This window comes from Cydia amplana, chromosome 14 (assembly GCF_948474715.1).
Source record: "Cydia amplana chromosome 14, ilCydAmpl1.1, whole genome shotgun sequence".
Taxonomy (NCBI): domain Eukaryota; kingdom Metazoa; phylum Arthropoda; class Insecta; order Lepidoptera; family Tortricidae; genus Cydia; species Cydia amplana.
The window spans coordinates 10,089,961-10,108,947 of NC_086082.1; the positions used below are offsets into that span (position 1 = coordinate 10,089,961).

Sequence of the window (18,987 nt, forward strand, 5' to 3'; positions counted from 1 at the left end):
AACCTGCGAGGCCACTGTTCCTTAAGGACAAGATAGACAAAGTTTTCCCGGTCCCATTCAGACCCGAACATAAAAATAAGCGCTGCGGCCTTTTGTGTCAAAACTCGTCAAATGTCAAGTGGTGGTGTGCCATTTATTAGCACTTCACGATGGCTTGACTAAACCAAAGTAAGAAATTAATCGCGTCAAGCCTAATATGAAGGCAGACATATTTACGATCCAGACGCCATTTCGGCACTTTAACATTTAACGATTTTGACAAAAAATGCCCAAGCGCAAATAAGTACTCAGTGAAGATTATTTTGTTAGTAACATTCTTGATTATTATTTACATTGTGCTAGTAGATAATTTACATTTTTAAACAATCTATCGTTCGATATGCTCCATCTAAACTAAATTTTAAAACAACAGTACCGAAATTCATTCGTAATACTCAAAGATTACGGAGTGAATTCAAAAACAATAATAATAATTTAGTACAATAAGACTTTTTGGTTTCTTGGTCATTTATGTTTGACACGTTACGATACTTAAAATCTAGTAAACAATAAATGTCATTCAGTTATATTTCGACTAAAAACTCATTGGGCACCGTAAATTTCATGCAGTCGTATCTCACGATAAACCCTTCGATTTCGAAGTTTTATCATCATAAATACAATGAAATAGAAGTTATTTTGTTATCATTTCTACCGAGTAAAATTTAATACATAGTTACAGACTTCGAAGTATATTACTTTTTTATTAAAAGTTAGTAAAATGAAGTGTACAAAAATAGTGCAGCGACAGGTGACAAGTTACATTAAACGCCATGCGTTATCGGAAATTCATTTGACTATATCAACTATTTACTACATAAATATCACACATCTGTTTCTACGCCCGCCATGTGAAATATACCTCCCAGTCAGACCAATAGGAACATCGATTTACATTTAACGAATTACAGAAATCGCTGGTTGAAAGTAAAATTAAAAATACGAAAGTCTCATGCTGTGCGGGATACGGATCTTACGCTAAGCTATCTAATTGGACGATTTGGCTTCTCTATTGGCCTTCGAAACATCGAACGCGTCTCAGTTGACGTCATTCACGTTATTGAATTTACCCTGATTAGTGAGCGCGAGCGCGTTGTTGGCCAGCAGCCCTACGACTGGGTTTTCGAGGTTTTCATACTTGAAATTAGTCTCTGAAGACAAGCTGACAGCGCCGCTGCTGTCTCCCTCGTACGTATCGGTGTCCTCGACGTGGGAGCTGAGGCTGGACTTGTCTCTTTCTGGCTCCTTGTCCATGTAGTCGTTCTTGTCGTTATTGGAGAGCTCGATCCAGTGCGCTCGGTTGCTTTTGACTCGGTCTAGCATCGGCTGTAGGCTCGGCGATAGGACTGCGAACGCCTGGAAATGAGATATAAAATATTATATACTTAGTTCAAGTTCTCTTTTCAGGATTATAAAATATTTTTAGGGGTAATACAAATCATATTTATTAACCTCTAGTCGCCCAGAGGCGTTAAAAAGGTTGCATTATATTTTGAATCTTCATTTTGACTGATCAAAATTGCATTTCTCTTGGCAAGTTTTGATGTCCGAGCGGCTAGAAGTTAATAGTACATTATTGTCGAGGTTCGGAAGTAGCTACTTGCAGGCTGAGGATTCGTTTTAAACGGACGACCTTGGGAGTCCGTTTAATTGAATCCGAAGCCAGCAAGTAGCCTTCCAGCCGAGTCATATATAGTGCTTTTCTCAAAAATGGTGCAAGAAATAGAAATATTTTACAGAACTTACAGAAGCAACGTTCTAATTTTTACAGAAAAATATACAACCATTAAAAAAATTTGCTTGCCGCCTTTAAAAAAAAAAAGAAGTGTATTTTTCTGCTGAAAATACGCCAACCTATTTGAGACACCTAAATAGTCGCGGTACCAACATTAAGCCTGTAACAGACTATCGCACCGCACCGCGACCTTGGAGCGTCGCACCCATAAGTGAGAGCGAGAAAGAGATATCTGTTTCTCGCTCTCACTTATGGGTGCGACGCTCCAAGGTCGCGGTGCGGTGCGATAGTCTGTTATAGGCTTTATAATAATAAGTGCTGATCATCTGTTTGGCTGTTTAAGGGACCTATGCCTTCATTTGATATGGCCATTTAAAGTTTTAAAAAGTTTGGAACTCGTTAAATAATGGAATTTGTATGCGACATTGCAGTCCCGAAATCGAGACTGCAATGTTTTTAACTTTTTAATTTTTTGAATGACCATAAACTACGCACTTCGCGACCTATTTTTTAACCGGCAACGTCGACTTTGCCGTCCATTTTTGAGAAAAAATATTTACTGACTTGGGAAGTCGGGAACTCGGGTTCAGAGTAGAAAGAGCAAAAGAAAAAAACGCTAACATCTTAGAATGATTGGCTAGTTTATAGTTTACCTCATAAATAGGCATGCAGATTGTGTCGATAAATTTGACTTGCATGGCCGGCAGCTCATCTTCTTTATCCCGATTCATCAAATCCTGAAATGATGAGAGAGAAAAATATTATACACAAATCATATATTTTTATTATGTAAGTCACCATAACCATAAAAAGATCCTTGCGGACTGCAAGGATTTACAAAATATCGAATGATACTGCGAGTCACAGTTATAATATGTGGCCCAATGTTTTCCTCGACCCTCTCGACGGCGGGTTCAATAACGTCGACCACCATACAATAAGAGTCAAATTCATGTCTCACGACTGGCCAGGGTTTGGTGATGGTTGCCAAGTCGCAGGCGGTCATTAGCAAGGTAAAGTCGACCGTATGTCACTTACATTAGTAGACCCATATCAAGTACTCTCCAGCCACTAAAGCAGAGGGTTTGGCTATAGCTGCCAGGTGGTTATGAACATAAGGTAAAATGAACCATATTGTACTTACAATAGGAGTCAAGTTCAAGTTCTGCCGCTCAAGATCCCCCTGTCTGAAGAACTCTCCAGCCACTAGCGCCGCTACACGCCTCTCTACAGGCCAGGGCTTGGTGATGGCCGCCAGGTCGCAGGCGGTCATGAGCATGGCGCGCAGCAGGCCGCGCCTGTCTTCGCACTCGCCCCACTCCACGGTCACTGAACGCTCCTGCTCCACCAGCTCAATGAAAGACGTGCGTTTGCTGAAATATGAAATAGTTATTTGTACAACAAGAGATCAAAGTTTGATATTTCTTCGAGTGCTTATTTTGAGTCCCGTGCAAGCGAAAGATTCTATACTAGGTTCACGAGCGTAGCGAGTGAATCTAATTTAGAATCTTGAGCGTAGTAAGGGACTCAAAAGCGTACGAGATGTAAATAACTTTGATCTCGCGTAGTTCACAAAACTTTTCACCTCAGCAGTGAGAACATATTAGAGAACCCGAAAAATGTATTCCTTCTTCATCACTTACCTCTATTCACTCATGTTTTCTTAAGATATACCAACAATTACATTTTCACCTCAGCAGCTCGAACAAGGGTACTTTGCTACTTAAAAACAGTGAGCAAAATCGCATTTTGCTCACTGAGTGAGCAAAATCCCATTTTGCTCATTTTGTCTCACTCACTAGGTTTGTACAACTAAGGTAGTTCGTAAGCTATTACGCTATTTGCTACGTCTACTATTTTATTCTCTGGAACAAGATCTTATTGTTAAACGAGTTGAGAGAGAGATCAGATACTGCTCGATGGGGCGGAATATCATTGTGGATATTGTTGTTGTCCTAAGGCAGAGGCAAGAAGCACAGGGTGCAAAGGGCCTTCACAAGCTCACGCTACGCCTTCCTATCTTCAACGACCCTTCTGGCCTCGCTCCACTTCATTCAGCCCTTTCATTGTGGTGTTATATTTATACTATTACCTAAAGTCTCGGGAGAATTAAAAACCGGCCAAGTGCGAGTCGGACTCGCGCACGAAGGGTTCCGCACCATCAACAAAAAATAAAGCAAAAAAACGGTCACCCATCCAAGTACTGACCCCGCCCGACGTTGCTTAACTTCGGTCAAAAATCACGTTTGTTGTATGGGAGCCCCACTTAAATCTTTATTTTATTCTGTTTTTAGTATTTGTTGTTATAGCGGCAACAGAAATACATCATCTGTGAAAATTTCAACTGTCTAGCTATCACGGTTCGTGAGATACAGCCTGGTGACAGACGGACGGACGGACGGACGGACAGCGGAGTCTTAGTAATAGGGTCCCGTTTTTACCCTTTGGGTACGGAACCCTAAAAAATCATCCACGCACTGCTCGAAATGGTCTCCACACTTGACTCTATTGATTAAACTTTCTGCGTGGTAATTTTGAGATGTGCAATAAAGAGTATTGTATTGCGATTCTTCCACATCTCGTTAAGTCTTCCACCAATTATGAAAACAACGTATTGTCTTTCTTTTTTGTAGACTTAAAATATATAAGTAAATTACCTAAAGTATACCGCCAGGTCTGTCGACAGGATCGCGTCTTCAAGCACCTTGACGACCTTCTCATAATCATCTGAAGACAGATGGGACAGTATCTGATTGCCAGGTGAGTTGAGGATCATCAGGCACTGGTCGAAGTGATGGTGTTCCATGGTGGACGTCGAATACAGCTGCGCTAGGGGTGACGATGCTCTGGAAATAATAAGTTTACTCTTTAATAAACTTTCGCAATTTGGTTATAGAGCGATGACCAGTTTCAGTGGAATTTGTTTAATGCTTTTCGTAGAAAGAGAATCTGTCATTCATCATTGCAGTAATTTCAATGGTACGGTGAAACATATGTAATATAAAATATGTCGAGAAATCATCCTTCCTTTCGGCTTTCGCTTTAGTCGGGTAAAACTAATTAACAAAAGTGCAAAGGCATTCATTATATCGAGAAATAATATTAGGGATCTATTACAAAGAATTTAATTGATCAAAAGACAGAGAACAAAGGGGCTCGTTATTAGGTATTGATAAATTAATATTAAATCGACTAGGGGCCCGATTCGGATTTTAAAATAGATATCTTTTAGACATCACCAAGATACGATAACGATATGTTTAAGATCTAACCTGTCAAATTTGATATTTGCGCGATTCTGGAGATACTCTTGAACGATTTCCACAGGATATGACTTAGAGATCCAATTCACATCTAATAGATATCTAACTCTATCTCACGTAAAAGTGACATTGGTTGCCCGAATTGCGTTGCAAAAGAGAACTAGTTGATTGATATCTAAACTATAACGTATCTAAAATGGATCTAGTACGTCTCTTGTGAATATCTTGAAGTTCGAATACGGCAGATGATCTAATCCTGGAACGTTTCTATCTATAGATGGATGAGTGGGACGAACACTAAAAGGTTTGATAGTCTGTAATCCATAATTATTCTTGAACAATTAAGCTTTTGTTATAAAATGTTTTATAAAAACTCAACAAAGGGAAAACCTGTAAAAGGCTGTTCTCAAAAAGAACAAAATCCTCGTCCATTATACAAAATCGATAGCTGTTACACGTTTCAAATAGCAAAGTAAGCGGAATAATACGCTTCTGCACCGTGCTTATTGTATACCTACACAATAACATCATCACAAGTTTGAATAATTTTACGGTTTAGACTCACTTGTTTTTAAGTCACTCGCGCGACATGTTTCGGAGAGCCTAGGTCTCCTTTCTCAAGCACTAACAACCGTCGTGAACGCTGCTCGCACTGTTAGTGCTTGAGAAAGGAGACCAGAGCCTAGGTGAGCCACGAAACATGTCGCGCGAGTGACTTAAAATAAGTGAGTCTAAACCGTAAAATTATTCAATGTTAGTATGTCTCACAACAGTTTAAATTCGATCATCACAAGTTATTTGTTACAAGTATTTACGCATAAGGAAATTGCTCCTTGTGCGTACTTTTCATATTGATGTACAGTCGGGGTCACAAATATGTAAGTACACATATTAATGACTTCGGCCGGAATTATTGGCGTTATTCATAACTGCACTAAGCCTCAATTAGTCATTTTGACTTATATAGGTACCTACTAGTAAGAAAGAGATATAACATAAATGAACTAATTGAGGCTTGTACTCTTAAGTACAATGTTATAAATCAGTTAAAAAAAGCAATACCGCAACTCACTTGATCTGGAAAGAGTTATTGGTCCCTCGGTGATCAAGGTCGTGGCATAAGCAGCCGATGATCAGAGCCAGGCACTCCAGCTCGCCGAAAATCTTCCACCATTGGGTTTCCTGGAATTAAATGGCGCCATTGCATTAAAATTATTTATAAACGTTTGTTTATAATGTAACTCGAGAGAGAGAGAGAGAAATGAGGAGAGGCAGTGTTTACAGAAGGTTTGCATGTACTTATATAGTAGATATTATAGTAGATATATTATATATAGTAGATACTATCAACAGTAACAGTGTTTACGTCATTTAAAGTAACTCACAGTTAAAATAGCGAACATCATCTGCGCGACGTTAAAAGCGTGTCTCCAATTATGATAAGTCACGTTCCGGTAGTTCTTCTTAACGCTGAGCAGCCACCCACCGACACAGCACGCTGTAGTCGATGTGGAACCGCTCCACAAAGTCCAGGTCTAAGAGTAAGATGATAAGTCGAACCTCATATAAAAGAAAGTAACTCACAGTTAAAATAGCGAACATCATCTGCGCGACGTTAAAAGCGTGTCTCCAATTATGATAAGTCACGTTCCGGTAGTTCTTCTTAACGCTGAGTAGCCACCTGCACAGCACGCTGTAGTCGATGTGGAACCGCTCCACAAAGTCCAGGTCCAGGAACATGCGCAGACAAGCGGTTAGTGTGTCGTCATCGCTCATGTGGATATCGTCGAACTCCAGCTCGTGGAGACAGAAGTGCGCCGACGAGGCTATCCTTAGCGTCTGGAAATATAACTACGAGTAAATGATGACGCAAATGTACAGTCACGCTCCGTGATTGTTACGCCATTTAGGGTCCTAGCTAAATTTGTTGTTCCATACATACGCTATGGAATGTCCAATTTAGTTAGAACCCTAAATGGCGTAACAATCACGGAGCGTGACTGTACCTACCTAATTTAAGAAAATGACTAGTTACTACCAAATAAATCAATTTTATTCAGTTCTATTAGAATTAATATGGATTGTCCTGTAAATCGAATTCATAAGAAAAGTGGTACAATCGTTAAAACCCTGATAAATAATTTGTATAGTTGACTTAGACTTGTACCATCGCCCACACTGTTAACTGGTGTACATCTGTGGACCCATGCCTTTTGTAATAACTGTTAATAAGGTCCATCGATCATCGAAGAAAATCAGCAGCAGTACCTAGGATAAAAGGCTAAAAACTTAACAATTTCTTCGGTTGAATATACAGGTGCAGACAAAAGGTACCATCCCTGCATACACACTTATAATTAGGGGTAGTACCTTTTCTCTGCAGCTGACTCTACGATCTTAATTTAATTAGTAGCATCGCCAGTCTTTTTACATATTTAGCTATTGATAGAGCACCCAATTGATTACTGCTAATTTAAACGTAGGAAGGAGATAGGAAAGATAGAAGGAGCGATAGGTAATGGATGATCATGCCGTATTAATATTTCATACACAACTAAATTATAGTTAAAAAAAGCATGTTTTGCAAAGCGAATAAAAATGAAAAAAAAGTCAATTACATTACTTACTCGTAACCGCTGTGCATCATCTATTGTAGCGGATGCATGGTAACTTAAAACCTGAAACCAAATTTGTTGAAGTGAAAATGTGTTATTTTGTCATCTGAATTATTTTCTTAACGCACCTAAGAAGTCTGGTAAATTAGAATTTTAAAAGCATTCTATTTTAAGAACTAGCGAGCGAATTGTGAAGGAAACCGTAAAGCCTCCAACCAAGCGAAAATCGATCTTCATTTTTCTACAAAACTAATTTTAAAAATCGAGCGCAGTAGAGCTCTGCTGTCGGCAAAGCTAGATTTAGCAGAAACTTTTTTAATTACTCGTAACGCTTTGCTTCACCATCATGGCTATGATGATGTGACCTGTAGTATGTGTATCTATAACTACCTATAAAAAGGCAGAGAAAAGGCAAATTTATTCCGCGCGTAGTCAACCCTAGCGTTGAGTCGCCGGCGCGTGCGATCATCGACCCGCGTGTTCAAAGTCACCCTATTGCATTATTGAGTAGGTATTTAAAACTAAGTATCCACTTCTATAGTAAGTGTAAGGCCTGAGTGGACGCTCATTTTGGGCGTACAGCGGGGCGGGGCGTGCGGCGTGCATGTTAAATGCAAGCGTATAGGAGCGGCCTTAGTGCACGCTGCTCAAATCACTTGTGAGCCCGACGCCACGCTGCACGCCCCGCCGAACGCTCCGCTTTGAGCGTCCACTCAGGCCTTACACTAAGAGATAAGTACCTGCTATTCGTATAATCTGTGGGAAAGGGTATGAATGGAAAAAGAACTCACGTCAAGAGTAACGCTCTGCTTGGCCATGGCCGTGATGGCCTTCTCGTACATATGCGTGTTGTGGATACCCATCCCGCAGAATATCGCGAACGCCTCCACGAAGTTCTCGTCGTTCTTCGTGAACAGCAGCTCATCGAATTTATTTATTAACTGTAATCAAACAGAAATTTGGGGTTTACAAAAAAAAAGGATTATAAGTTTATAAATAATGGTCCACGTGAAGTTTTCTGGGACAAGTTTTTATCCAGCAGCAGCGGCCATTTTTTGACTATGATGTGATGATAATGGTGGATATCCACATCTGTATAACTATAAAAAGTACAGTTTTGATAGGTCACCAAGACCTAACTTTAAATCTGCTTTGTGATAATATACACATTCCATAAGCCGCGTTCACGTCATGCCAAGAATAGCTAACGATGTTCTTATAAAATATTACATTCCATTATTGTAATAGTGTTACATTAATGGAATGTATTATTAGCATAAATCTTACATGAGACTTGCTATATGAAACTTTAATCATTAGACAGATTTTAATAGCTCTCTTTAGAAGTAATATCGCAAATACTTCTCATAAACTGGACGTTAAAAGATTTCCACGTCAAAATATCGTAATGAAATGCGCTAAAGCATATTTTCTGTATGATAAATACTCAGAATCCAAGCATTTCGTTCTCCAAAGGCTTTTAGGATCTAGTGCCTAGATATTTATTACGCTGCTGTGCATATAAATTAGGTTTATTTACGACCACTCGGATCATGCCAGCAGATATGAAATGCGATCCCAAATCACAAGGCCTATCGCTTACGGTTATTTCTGAGGAGTCCTTTGCATTGCTATTTTGCTTTTATAATTATAATGTATATTAACTCACATTTAATTATAATGTAGCTTCTCTTTCCAAGAAATCGCTATGTAGATTTATCTAATCTACCGTATTGCATACTTAAATTAATCCTTTTAATTTCCTAAGAGACCGTGTAATAAGAGTTAAACAGAAATCAAGTAATGAATAAACGGTGGTCCCAGGTAGGGAGTAATGTTTTATTTCCCGTGAGACTAATTTTATAAGCACTTCCGTACGTTCAATATTTTAAGCAAGGGCACGTTTATAATTTTATCAGAGCTTACGGTTAAATTTATAGTCAGTAAAAATATATAAAGGCCATATATATTTTACTGACTATGTACCTAACAGCGCATGACTTTTTTTATCTAACGGAATCACGAACTTTTATTAATATTGTATCCATTATATATAAGACGGTTAGAAGCCGGAGCGTATAGGTAAATTATCTAATACTAAATAGTATTTAACGCTATGGCTCACATCATCTGCGAACGTGCCCTGATGCCCTTATTCAACCTAATTAAGATACGGTTGTCGTTAGGATCAATTAGGGCGAAAATCCGATGACAAGGCAGGGCGGAGTTGAATAGGCATACAAAATGGCTCAGAGATAAAGAGCCAAGTGCCCTGGACGGGAAGTTAATGATGACACAGTGAGCTTGCCAACGACACGTTTCAATTACATATACTATTCAAAGTAAATTAATGAGGCGCACTGAAAATGATTAAATTCACTTTAGAAAAATTTCTAGCCCAATTTTATTAGCAAGATGAATTTTAATCTAAATTGTAATACATATACCGGTTGAAATGTTTACCTGGTTTAAATACTTATATCGTTCAAATAAAATAATCATATGATGGGATTTATCTTGGAATTTTATGGCCCGATTTAGAAAAAGTCTTACACTAGGTCATCTCGATTTACATCGATTTAAATTGTTGGTATAAATAACGATGACACCAATATTTAAACGCCCCAAGTTCTCTAAAAATGTGGGTTAAACTCGTTTGTCTAATGCATCTAAAAGCGCTTAACTCGAAAGAAAATCCGCAATAGCTGTACCAGAAACAAATTAGGGACCAAAAAAGTGTCTCGTAAAAGCTTACTGGACAAACATTCACATTGCTCAATGCACATCGTTTCCGATGCTACCAGTTTGAGTGTGATCTAAAATACACCATTTTTATACGGAATTCGAGGTCTTGCTTTTATATAGAAGGTTTTTATATAGAAGATGTGCTGTGGTGGTCATGTAAGCGATGGTAAAATAACCCTGGTATTGCCTAGAGAACATTTTCTGCTGCATTCTAGCTCACGCGAAGCTTATTACAATTGTACTTTTTCTGCTGCATTCTAGCTCACGCGAAGCTTATTACAATTGTACTGTGACATGAAGTAGAGTTCTTGCCTAGTGTTAAAGTAGCGTTTTCCTGGTAATACACATCAGTTGTTTTTGATTACTTTTCATTTGATTAAATAAGTAGCACCTATTATGGCTATTATGTACTGTAATAGTTATTTACGATACAAGTGCGGAAAGTAGGGACTTCGCAACGAGTGGCGATAAATTAAAACACGACCGAAGAGAGTTATACTTATAACCTATTCGCACAGTCATGTATCGTAATTCATAAGTAAGTAACTATTCTTGACCATTATCGGAAAAACGAAAAGGTATCCTCGACATCACCGTTGAATTACCTTTGTTATTTTTATAGGTACCTATGTATGTTTTCTCAAACGCCGAGAAAACAACTTTGTTGATTTTGTCCAGTAAAGCGCTGCCGTATTCCCAACGGGAATCGTGAACAGAGATGTCATTCCAATCGCTTACACAGGAGACATGAGGAAACCAGGATTAGAATCTGATTGCGTATAAAAGATGTTTAGGTCACGTTACACTGGCATCATCTATGGCCACGAGTTACTCGCACTCGTCCAGCAATGAGAATAACTACTCGGTCAAGAGAGATCTAAAGTGTGGATTGTTGCAGTGTTTTACGAAAACACGTACTGAAATAAATAAAGATTGGCTGCAATTAGAATGAACGGTTTGCGCAATACGCGCTTAATACAAAAAGAAAAAACAAATTAAAGTGTCATTCAATAGAACTTGCTATGTAAACAAACCGCCATACTAAAATTGACACTGAATGTCAAATTACTAGTAACTTTTGTTTACATAGTTAGCAAGTTCTACTGAATGACACTTTAGTTATCAATATTTTCATAAAAGTAGCTTGGACCTTATGCTGTATTTTTTTTTCAGAAGTGAACCGTAACCAGTAAAAACGCCTCATGGTTTTCCTTCAATATATAGTATGCATCGTATCATTATCATATAATATTGTAAGAAGACATCACGCTCAAAACAGATAAATGTTCTAAAAGGAATCGATCAATAAAATTTTTATGTTATGTCTATTTTGTGTAAACTTGTTTAATGTGCAATAAAGTGACATACCTACAATCATATTTAGAATTCGTTCTTATTTGAACTTAAAGTAACACAGAGAATGTTTAACGAAAGTCATTTCCATAATGAACTAACCAAAAACCAGACAGCAGTTTCGAACTAGGCTAAGGTTCGTTAAGACTAACTAGACTAGAGCACCAAACTAAACTAAACAGTGAACCCTAAGACAAGCAACGACTTGAAAAACTTCAGCTTGGACCAAAAGGTTTTTAAAGAAAATTAAGAATTACAGTCGGTAGCGTTGACAAGTTGACCTCACATCCAGAACCTCGTATCTGTACTTCCAAATGTGAACTTTATTTTGCACAATACTGAGGTTGCTTTTGCGTATGAAGTAATTGCAGTATTATTGTGATAAAGCTGTTGCGCATTGCGGCCGTATGCGACAATCCCAGCGACTGCCGACCGACTTATGCGACAATCCGGCCGACTCCGGCCGACATATGCTGACACATTAACGCTTTAACCGAGTTGTTAATTAACTAGTACTGGAGCGCGGGATAAATTCATATCCGGCTTAATTTTATCGCTATAACGGTGTTAAGATGTTAGCAAGTTTATAGTTAGGTACTTCAAATTTTGCAAAAGGCTTAGAAGGAAAGTCCTTAAGAATAAACGTGCACTAGTAGACAATTTTATTTAATGCCTTGATGAAATTGCCATCCATGCCATAAATCTATTCTTACTCGAACTTGCTGCAAATGAAGCAGCAAGCACTGTTGCCAAAAAGGTTTTTATGCCGTAATCGCCGACATTTGTAACGTTAAATTCTAGGATAGGATAGGATAGGATAGGATAGGATAGGATAGGAGGATTTTACCAAAACTCGATTGATATCGACAATTTGTTCCAAAAACCTACACGTACCAAAGAATATTTGAAGTTATAAATAAATCAAACTTTGCATGATTCAACAGAACAAATAGAAGGAGTTTCATAATAAAATTCATATAAAAAAAATTAAACATAATAACATTGTCTAACGTTGTCCTAGCATTGCAAATACTGCAGACTGGTGCGACTCAGCTTTTAAAGCCCACAGATGAAACAAAAATGAAATACATGTTTTACCTGAATGACTCCGATGATCCTGCCCTCGGAGTTTTTGATGGCCATACACAGGATGGTGTTGTGCTTGAAGCCCGTGCCCTCGTCGACCGAGGGGTCGAACCGGGCGTCTAGGTACGCGTCCGCTATGTTCACAGTCTGTAAGAAACAATCATTGGTTTACATGTAAACCCAACTTATTCATATTGGACAGTCTCTAAGATTTCTAAATCAAAGGAGAATAGTCTTTTCGTGCCCTAACCTTGTTGTCAAAAATATCTTTAGTAAAAGTTTAAAAAAAGTCAAAAGTAACATTTATAAAATTGGCATAAATGGAACTGCTTTGTAATCACTAAATTGTTTGCCTCAGATGACAAAGTGAAAACCTGAAAACATAATCGGGCCTTAAGGATATAAGGGTAGAAAGGTACGAATCAGTTTTTTTTTATTATTATTGGCCTAAAAATATAAATGAGGAGAGTTATCCTGTTTTGCTATGTATATTAAAATTGTATAGTTAGAATAAACATACAAAAGAATCCTCGACATATCAAAACCAGTTCTTCTCGTTAGGCTTTTCGACTTCTACAATTAGGAATTCTACAATTTTCATATCATAAAGAACGATATTAAAATTACCTCCATCATTCCACGGAAACAAATATGTAAGAGACCGACATATTACAGCAATCCCGAAGGAAGCGTGTCCTTCCACGTGACAGATTAAGGGTTAGGGCGATTACGGGGGAGATTATGAAGCACCTATTAGTCCCGCAATTACTGGCTCGCTTAGGAGACAAATATGTGGTGGACAAGTGACATAGACCACCTGTCTCTTTCTGGGTAATATCGTTAAAAAGGGAAGTGTTCTATTTTCACTCGCGATTTGCTTCGCTGTGGAGTGAGTACTAAACTCGAGCTGCATGGCTTTCACACAAGAAAATTCCGAAGAATGGTTTGTACCAATAAAATCAACTTTATTCCAAGAATTTACGAGTATAACATCGCGAAAGCAAATTTTCTGCTTGAATAAAAATCTACAATTATGATTGAATATTATGCTCCAGTAAAAATACCCTTAGGTTCCATTTTATAGGAAAATTACGGAGCAACACAAATATCTACATCGTGTATTCGCACTTGAACCTCTAAGCTCTGGCACTTTGCACTAATGTGCGAATACCCAGTGGAGTTGCTGATGCTACTAAACTATCGACCATTTAATAGTTTCTACGTACGCTTTCAGACATCTTGTTCCACGTGTATCAAGTTGTCTAACCCATTTCTTAGTTAATTTGGACCAAATTTTAAATTTTAAAAATTATACACTTTGAATCTAATAATAATAACAAAAGTGTAAATAGCTAAAACACTTGTTCTAAAACATTACCTATTTGCGAAAGCGTTCTCATTCTAATATTACAATTTTATTGTTTGGCCCTAATGTAACTTCAAAACATAAAAGACGTTAAAAAACTATATTCCAAAGGGCAAGCTATTCAGGGAAATCTGTTTCGAACTTTTTGCTTCAAGTTTTTAGCATCGGATTGTAGTTGCTTTATCTTTCTCACTTAGTTTAAGATCTGAGCAATCGCTTTGGTAAGTGCCTAAACGGGAGCCATTTAAGTATAACTTTTATAGCTTTATTGGAAGAACAATCCAATTCAGTGTCTTTTGTGGAACAAGGTTGGAATAAAGTGGAAAACGGATGGGAATAATGTAGAAGGAAAGTGTAATCAGTTGCGATCCTTCCTGCCTTCCGGCGTTTAAGGGATTCTTTCTGTTCGAATTCTGTAAACGTAGACTTTAAGGTGGGTGGGGTGGGTACTTCTTGCAACGTCTGCAATGGAACGTAGGTATGCTATTTGTTGGCTAATTTTGCGATTTTGATATCTATTGCTCAAAGATTTCCGTGGGGCGTTCCATCTGTAGTGTGTACATGATCGGATGCAAATGTGTCGATCTACGCTTTGACACTATGCTGATTTAATTACCTGATCTATGCTCAAAGCTTTGCGTAGCCTGCGCGTTATTAAGCTTTAATTTTCACTAATTATTTAATATGACAGAGTTTTGAACTAATTTAATGTAGGTACATCCGTATGTTCCGTTCCACCGTTCCATCCGTAACACCGTTGTTACATAACGTTTGTTATTCAATAAAAAATATCGTATGAATTGATTTCAAAAAACGCGTTACCCCTAGGGGTAATTTTAAAACGTCGGTCTCCATCGGATGCCGTACGCTTCATACAACATCAAATTGTATGGCAGCAGCGGGAGACCAAAGCCTAAAAAAAGTAACTAACCCTAAGCGTGACATATTCTTCCTTCAGGCACACCAAAGTAAAACATGAACACATCATCATAAAACAAAGTTAGGGTCGTGTGACTAACCTCTCCCGTGGTGGCCACATAGCCAGTGATCCCTATGTTGATGGGGAAGCGACTCTCGTAGGGGGAAGTTCTAGGCGTGCCGGGTTCTGTCTCGTCGCCCGCCTCCAGATCGAACACGCGCGAGAAACTGCCTTTCGACGCTTCGTGGACTAGAAGGACCTGGAACAAACACCAATGATCATTAAGAGGAATGCTAGGTTATGTAAGCAGTTGGGTAAGAGAGCCATCTTGGTAACTCAAGATGAACCGAAACTAGGAAAACGATACTGTCTCAGGCTATGTCGATATAGTCGCGTTCTTTAGCAACATGTGTCAGGGGACTTAACCAAGACGACAATCGTTGATAGAAAACGCATATATTCGTAAAGTAAAATAAAATAAAAAGGTCAGAAAAAACAGGAAACGGCGCTGCACCTCTGAGTAGTATAAATCCATTCCTTAACGTAACGTTTTGTGCCCATAAATTATCGTGAAAACTTGGCACTAATGCATTCATCGATAGACTACCCAAACCTAACGCGCCCCTATAAACATGCATGTTTTATGGGTAAGGGCAATACATTCTCCTTCCGACAGATAAAATACAAGACAAAATTATAAGGGTTCTCAGTGTGACAACGGAACACTGAAAAGGTTGAGCAGATAACATTCTTGTTCATAATTCAAGGGCTTTATGTAAGTTTTCGTCCCGGGGGTATGGATGTAATAAAACATTACAGTGCCATCGCGCGGTTACAGTCGATGGAAGCGGTTTATTTTAGATGATTTGGGTTTCGGCCACAGGGAGAACTTAGAATACGACTATTACGGAATAATACATTTATCTCGATATCCCTTATCCATGAAATGTACGAAAGTAATACTAAAACTGATATATACTAACTGTTACTCGACAAATCATGACATTGTAAGTATGTATAATTTTGTAGTCGTCTTCGTCTCGAGCTCATTCCTTACTTTGCGCTAATGTTAAGAAATGTAATATTAACTTTGAGTTTAGTCAAGTAGATTCAGCAAATATTGTTAAAACATTCAAGTCACTCAATTTAAAGAAAACGGAAGATTTATGGGGAACATCAGTTCGAGTCATTAGTCATGTCATAGACGTAATAGCGCCTTACTTAGCCGTAATTTATAATATTTCAATTTCACAAGGCGTCTTTCCAGATCTTATGAAATATAGTAAAGTCATTCCTCTTTTTAAATCTGGTGACTCGAGTAATATGGCTAATTTCCGACCAATATCAATACTTCCTGTACTAAGTAAAGTTTTTGAAAAATTAATGTTAAATGATCTACTGGGTCACTTCAACAGACATACTTTACTTACAAGCAATCAGTTTGGTTTCACAAAGGGCCGTTCCACGACCGATGCTGCTTCGGTACTCATTAAACATATTTATAATATTTGGGAAAATTCTTGTGATGCAATTGGCATATTTTGTGATCTTTCTAAAGCATTTGATTGTGTGGATCATGGAACGCTCATTTTGAAATTAGAACACTATGGTCTGTCAGAAAATGCCCTAAACTTTATGTCTTCTTACCTTAGCAATAGAACACAAACAGTTGTTGTAAACAAAACCCAGTCTAGCGGAGCTGTAGTCCAATTAGGAGTGCCGCAAGGTTCTATTTTGGGTCCATTCCTGTTTTTGGTTTATATAAATGATTTGCCATGTATAGTAGAAAATCTTTGTGAAATAGTTCTTTTTGCTGATGACACATCATTACTTTTTAAGGTTGATCGGAAATCTACCGATTATAGTGTAATTAACAGCACACTCGTTAATGTACTTAACTGGTTTACTATGAACAATTTGCTTCTTAATGCTAAGAAAACCAAATGTGTTAGATTTTCTTTGCCGAATGTTAAACCAGTCGATACTAAAATACTTTTGAATAATGAATGCTTAGAGATGGTAGATAAAGCTCGGTTTCTTGGTTTAACATTGGACAAAAATCTACAATGGAGTCCTCATATCGGAACACTAGCTAACAAATTAAGTTCGGCCGCTTACGCCGTGAGGAGAATTAGACAACTGACTAATGTTGAAACAGCTCGCCTTGTTTATTATAGTTATTTTCATAGTGTAATGTCATATGGTATTCTGGTTTGGGGCAAAGCAGCTGACATACAGACTATATTTGTCTTACAAAAGAGAGCCATTCGTTCTATATATAACTTAAGAGCGCGTGAATCATTAAGAGAACTTTTCAAAGAAATTAATATTTTAACTGTAGCTTCCCAATACATATATGATAGTATTACTATACTAAGAATTCTGATGTCCATAACTTTAACACTAGAAATAGAAATAAGCTTGCTATCAGAAAGTTTCGTGTCCGTAAAGTACAAAAGTCATTCGTTGGGCAATGCATTCATTTTTATAACAAGTTACCTGAGAATGCTTTAAGATTACCCTTTCCAGCTCTTAAGAATTACTTAAAAAAGTCATTGATGTTAAAAGCTTATTACAGAGTCGAGGACTACTTGACAGACAAACATGCATGGTCCAAACCAGAAACTAACTAATAAAAAGTAGTAGCAATTAAAAACATTGTATTATGTATAGAGTTATAGGTGACACAGCTCAGGTAAGCAGGAAAGCACATCAAATATTATATGTTGGTAATTAATAATAATCAATCAGATTTATATAATATGTTTTCCCATTTCTTTTAATAACTTTATTTTCTTTTCCTTTTGTAAGAATTTGATATGTTTTCTGAAAGAGCTACGATTTTGTATGATTCCATGTACATATGTATATTTTCTAAATCAAATTTCTATTACACCTTATGTGTATAATTGCATGAATTCTATAGTAATTTAAATTGTATTTTTTCCCTTATTTTCTCGTAATGCATGTTAATTATAAGATGTAATTATTTTTGAAAAGATGTGTCCCGCCGAGTTTGTTGCCGGTCCCATATTGGGATACCCTCCTCCAATTGAGGGGGGATTTAAATCTTCTCGGGGCAGAGGTGTAGGGTTGGAGCCGGTCTACCTAGCTTTATTTGACGTTCATAAGCGCATTGTAATTATGCCTACTTGAATAAACTATCTTTTATCTTATCTTATCTTATCTTATCTAGTCACATAATTTATTTACATTCTCTTTAAAACAATCTTCTACTTTTTCCTAATCAGAACACGATACCGAAATGGATCTCCATCCCCACTATTTACGTTACACTTTGTATATGATCATAATCATCTTCCTCGCGTTGTCCCGGCATTTTGCCACGGCTCATGGGAGCCTGGGGTCCGCTTGGCAACTAATCCCAGTAATTGGCGTGGGCACTAGTTTTTACGAAAGTGACTACCATCTGACCTTCCAACCCAGAGGGTAAACTAGGCCCGTATTGGGATTAGTCCGGTTTCCTCACGATGTTTTCCTTCACCGAAAAGCGACTGGTAAATGAGCGTTTTCCAAAAAAATAAAAATAAATAAATAAATAAATAAATAAATATTATAGGACATTATTACACAAATTGACTAAGCCCCACGGTAAGCTCAAGAAAGCTTGTGTTGTGGGTACTCAGACAACGATATATATAATATACAAATACTTAAATACATAGAAAACAACCATGACTCAGGAACAAATATCTGTGCTCATCACACAAGTAAATGCCCTTACTGGGATTCGAACCCAGGACCGCGGCTTCACAGGCAGGGTCACTACCCACTAGGCTAGACCGGTCGTCAAAAAAAGTGTACATTTCATTCATGTCTTCAAAATATTGACTTCTTGGGCTCAT

At 37.8% G+C, this 18,987-nt stretch overlaps 1 protein-coding gene across 1 annotated transcript in view; it reads right to left on the minus strand.

The window, feature by feature from the left end:
- Window positions 1–802: 802 nt before the first annotated feature.
- Window positions 803–18,987, minus strand: part of LOC134654136 (dual 3',5'-cyclic-AMP and -GMP phosphodiesterase 11-like) — a 207,290-nt gene continuing 189,105 nt past the window's right edge. The window contains exons 11-20 of the mRNA XM_063509585.1: window positions 15,222–15,380; window positions 12,849–12,983; window positions 8,444–8,593; window positions 7,665–7,715; window positions 6,622–6,876; window positions 6,110–6,219; window positions 4,432–4,620; window positions 2,919–3,147; window positions 2,428–2,511; window positions 803–1,395 (exon numbers count right to left, since the gene is read on the minus strand). Of these exons, the coding sequence (XP_063365655.1) occupies window positions 1,078–1,395; window positions 2,428–2,511; window positions 2,919–3,147; window positions 4,432–4,620; window positions 6,110–6,219; window positions 6,622–6,876; window positions 7,665–7,715; window positions 8,444–8,593; window positions 12,849–12,983; window positions 15,222–15,380 (1,680 nt within the window). The 3' untranslated portion in view covers window positions 803–1,077. The remainder of the gene's footprint in view (window positions 1,396–2,427; window positions 2,512–2,918; window positions 3,148–4,431; window positions 4,621–6,109; window positions 6,220–6,621; window positions 6,877–7,664; window positions 7,716–8,443; window positions 8,594–12,848; window positions 12,984–15,221; window positions 15,381–18,987) is intronic.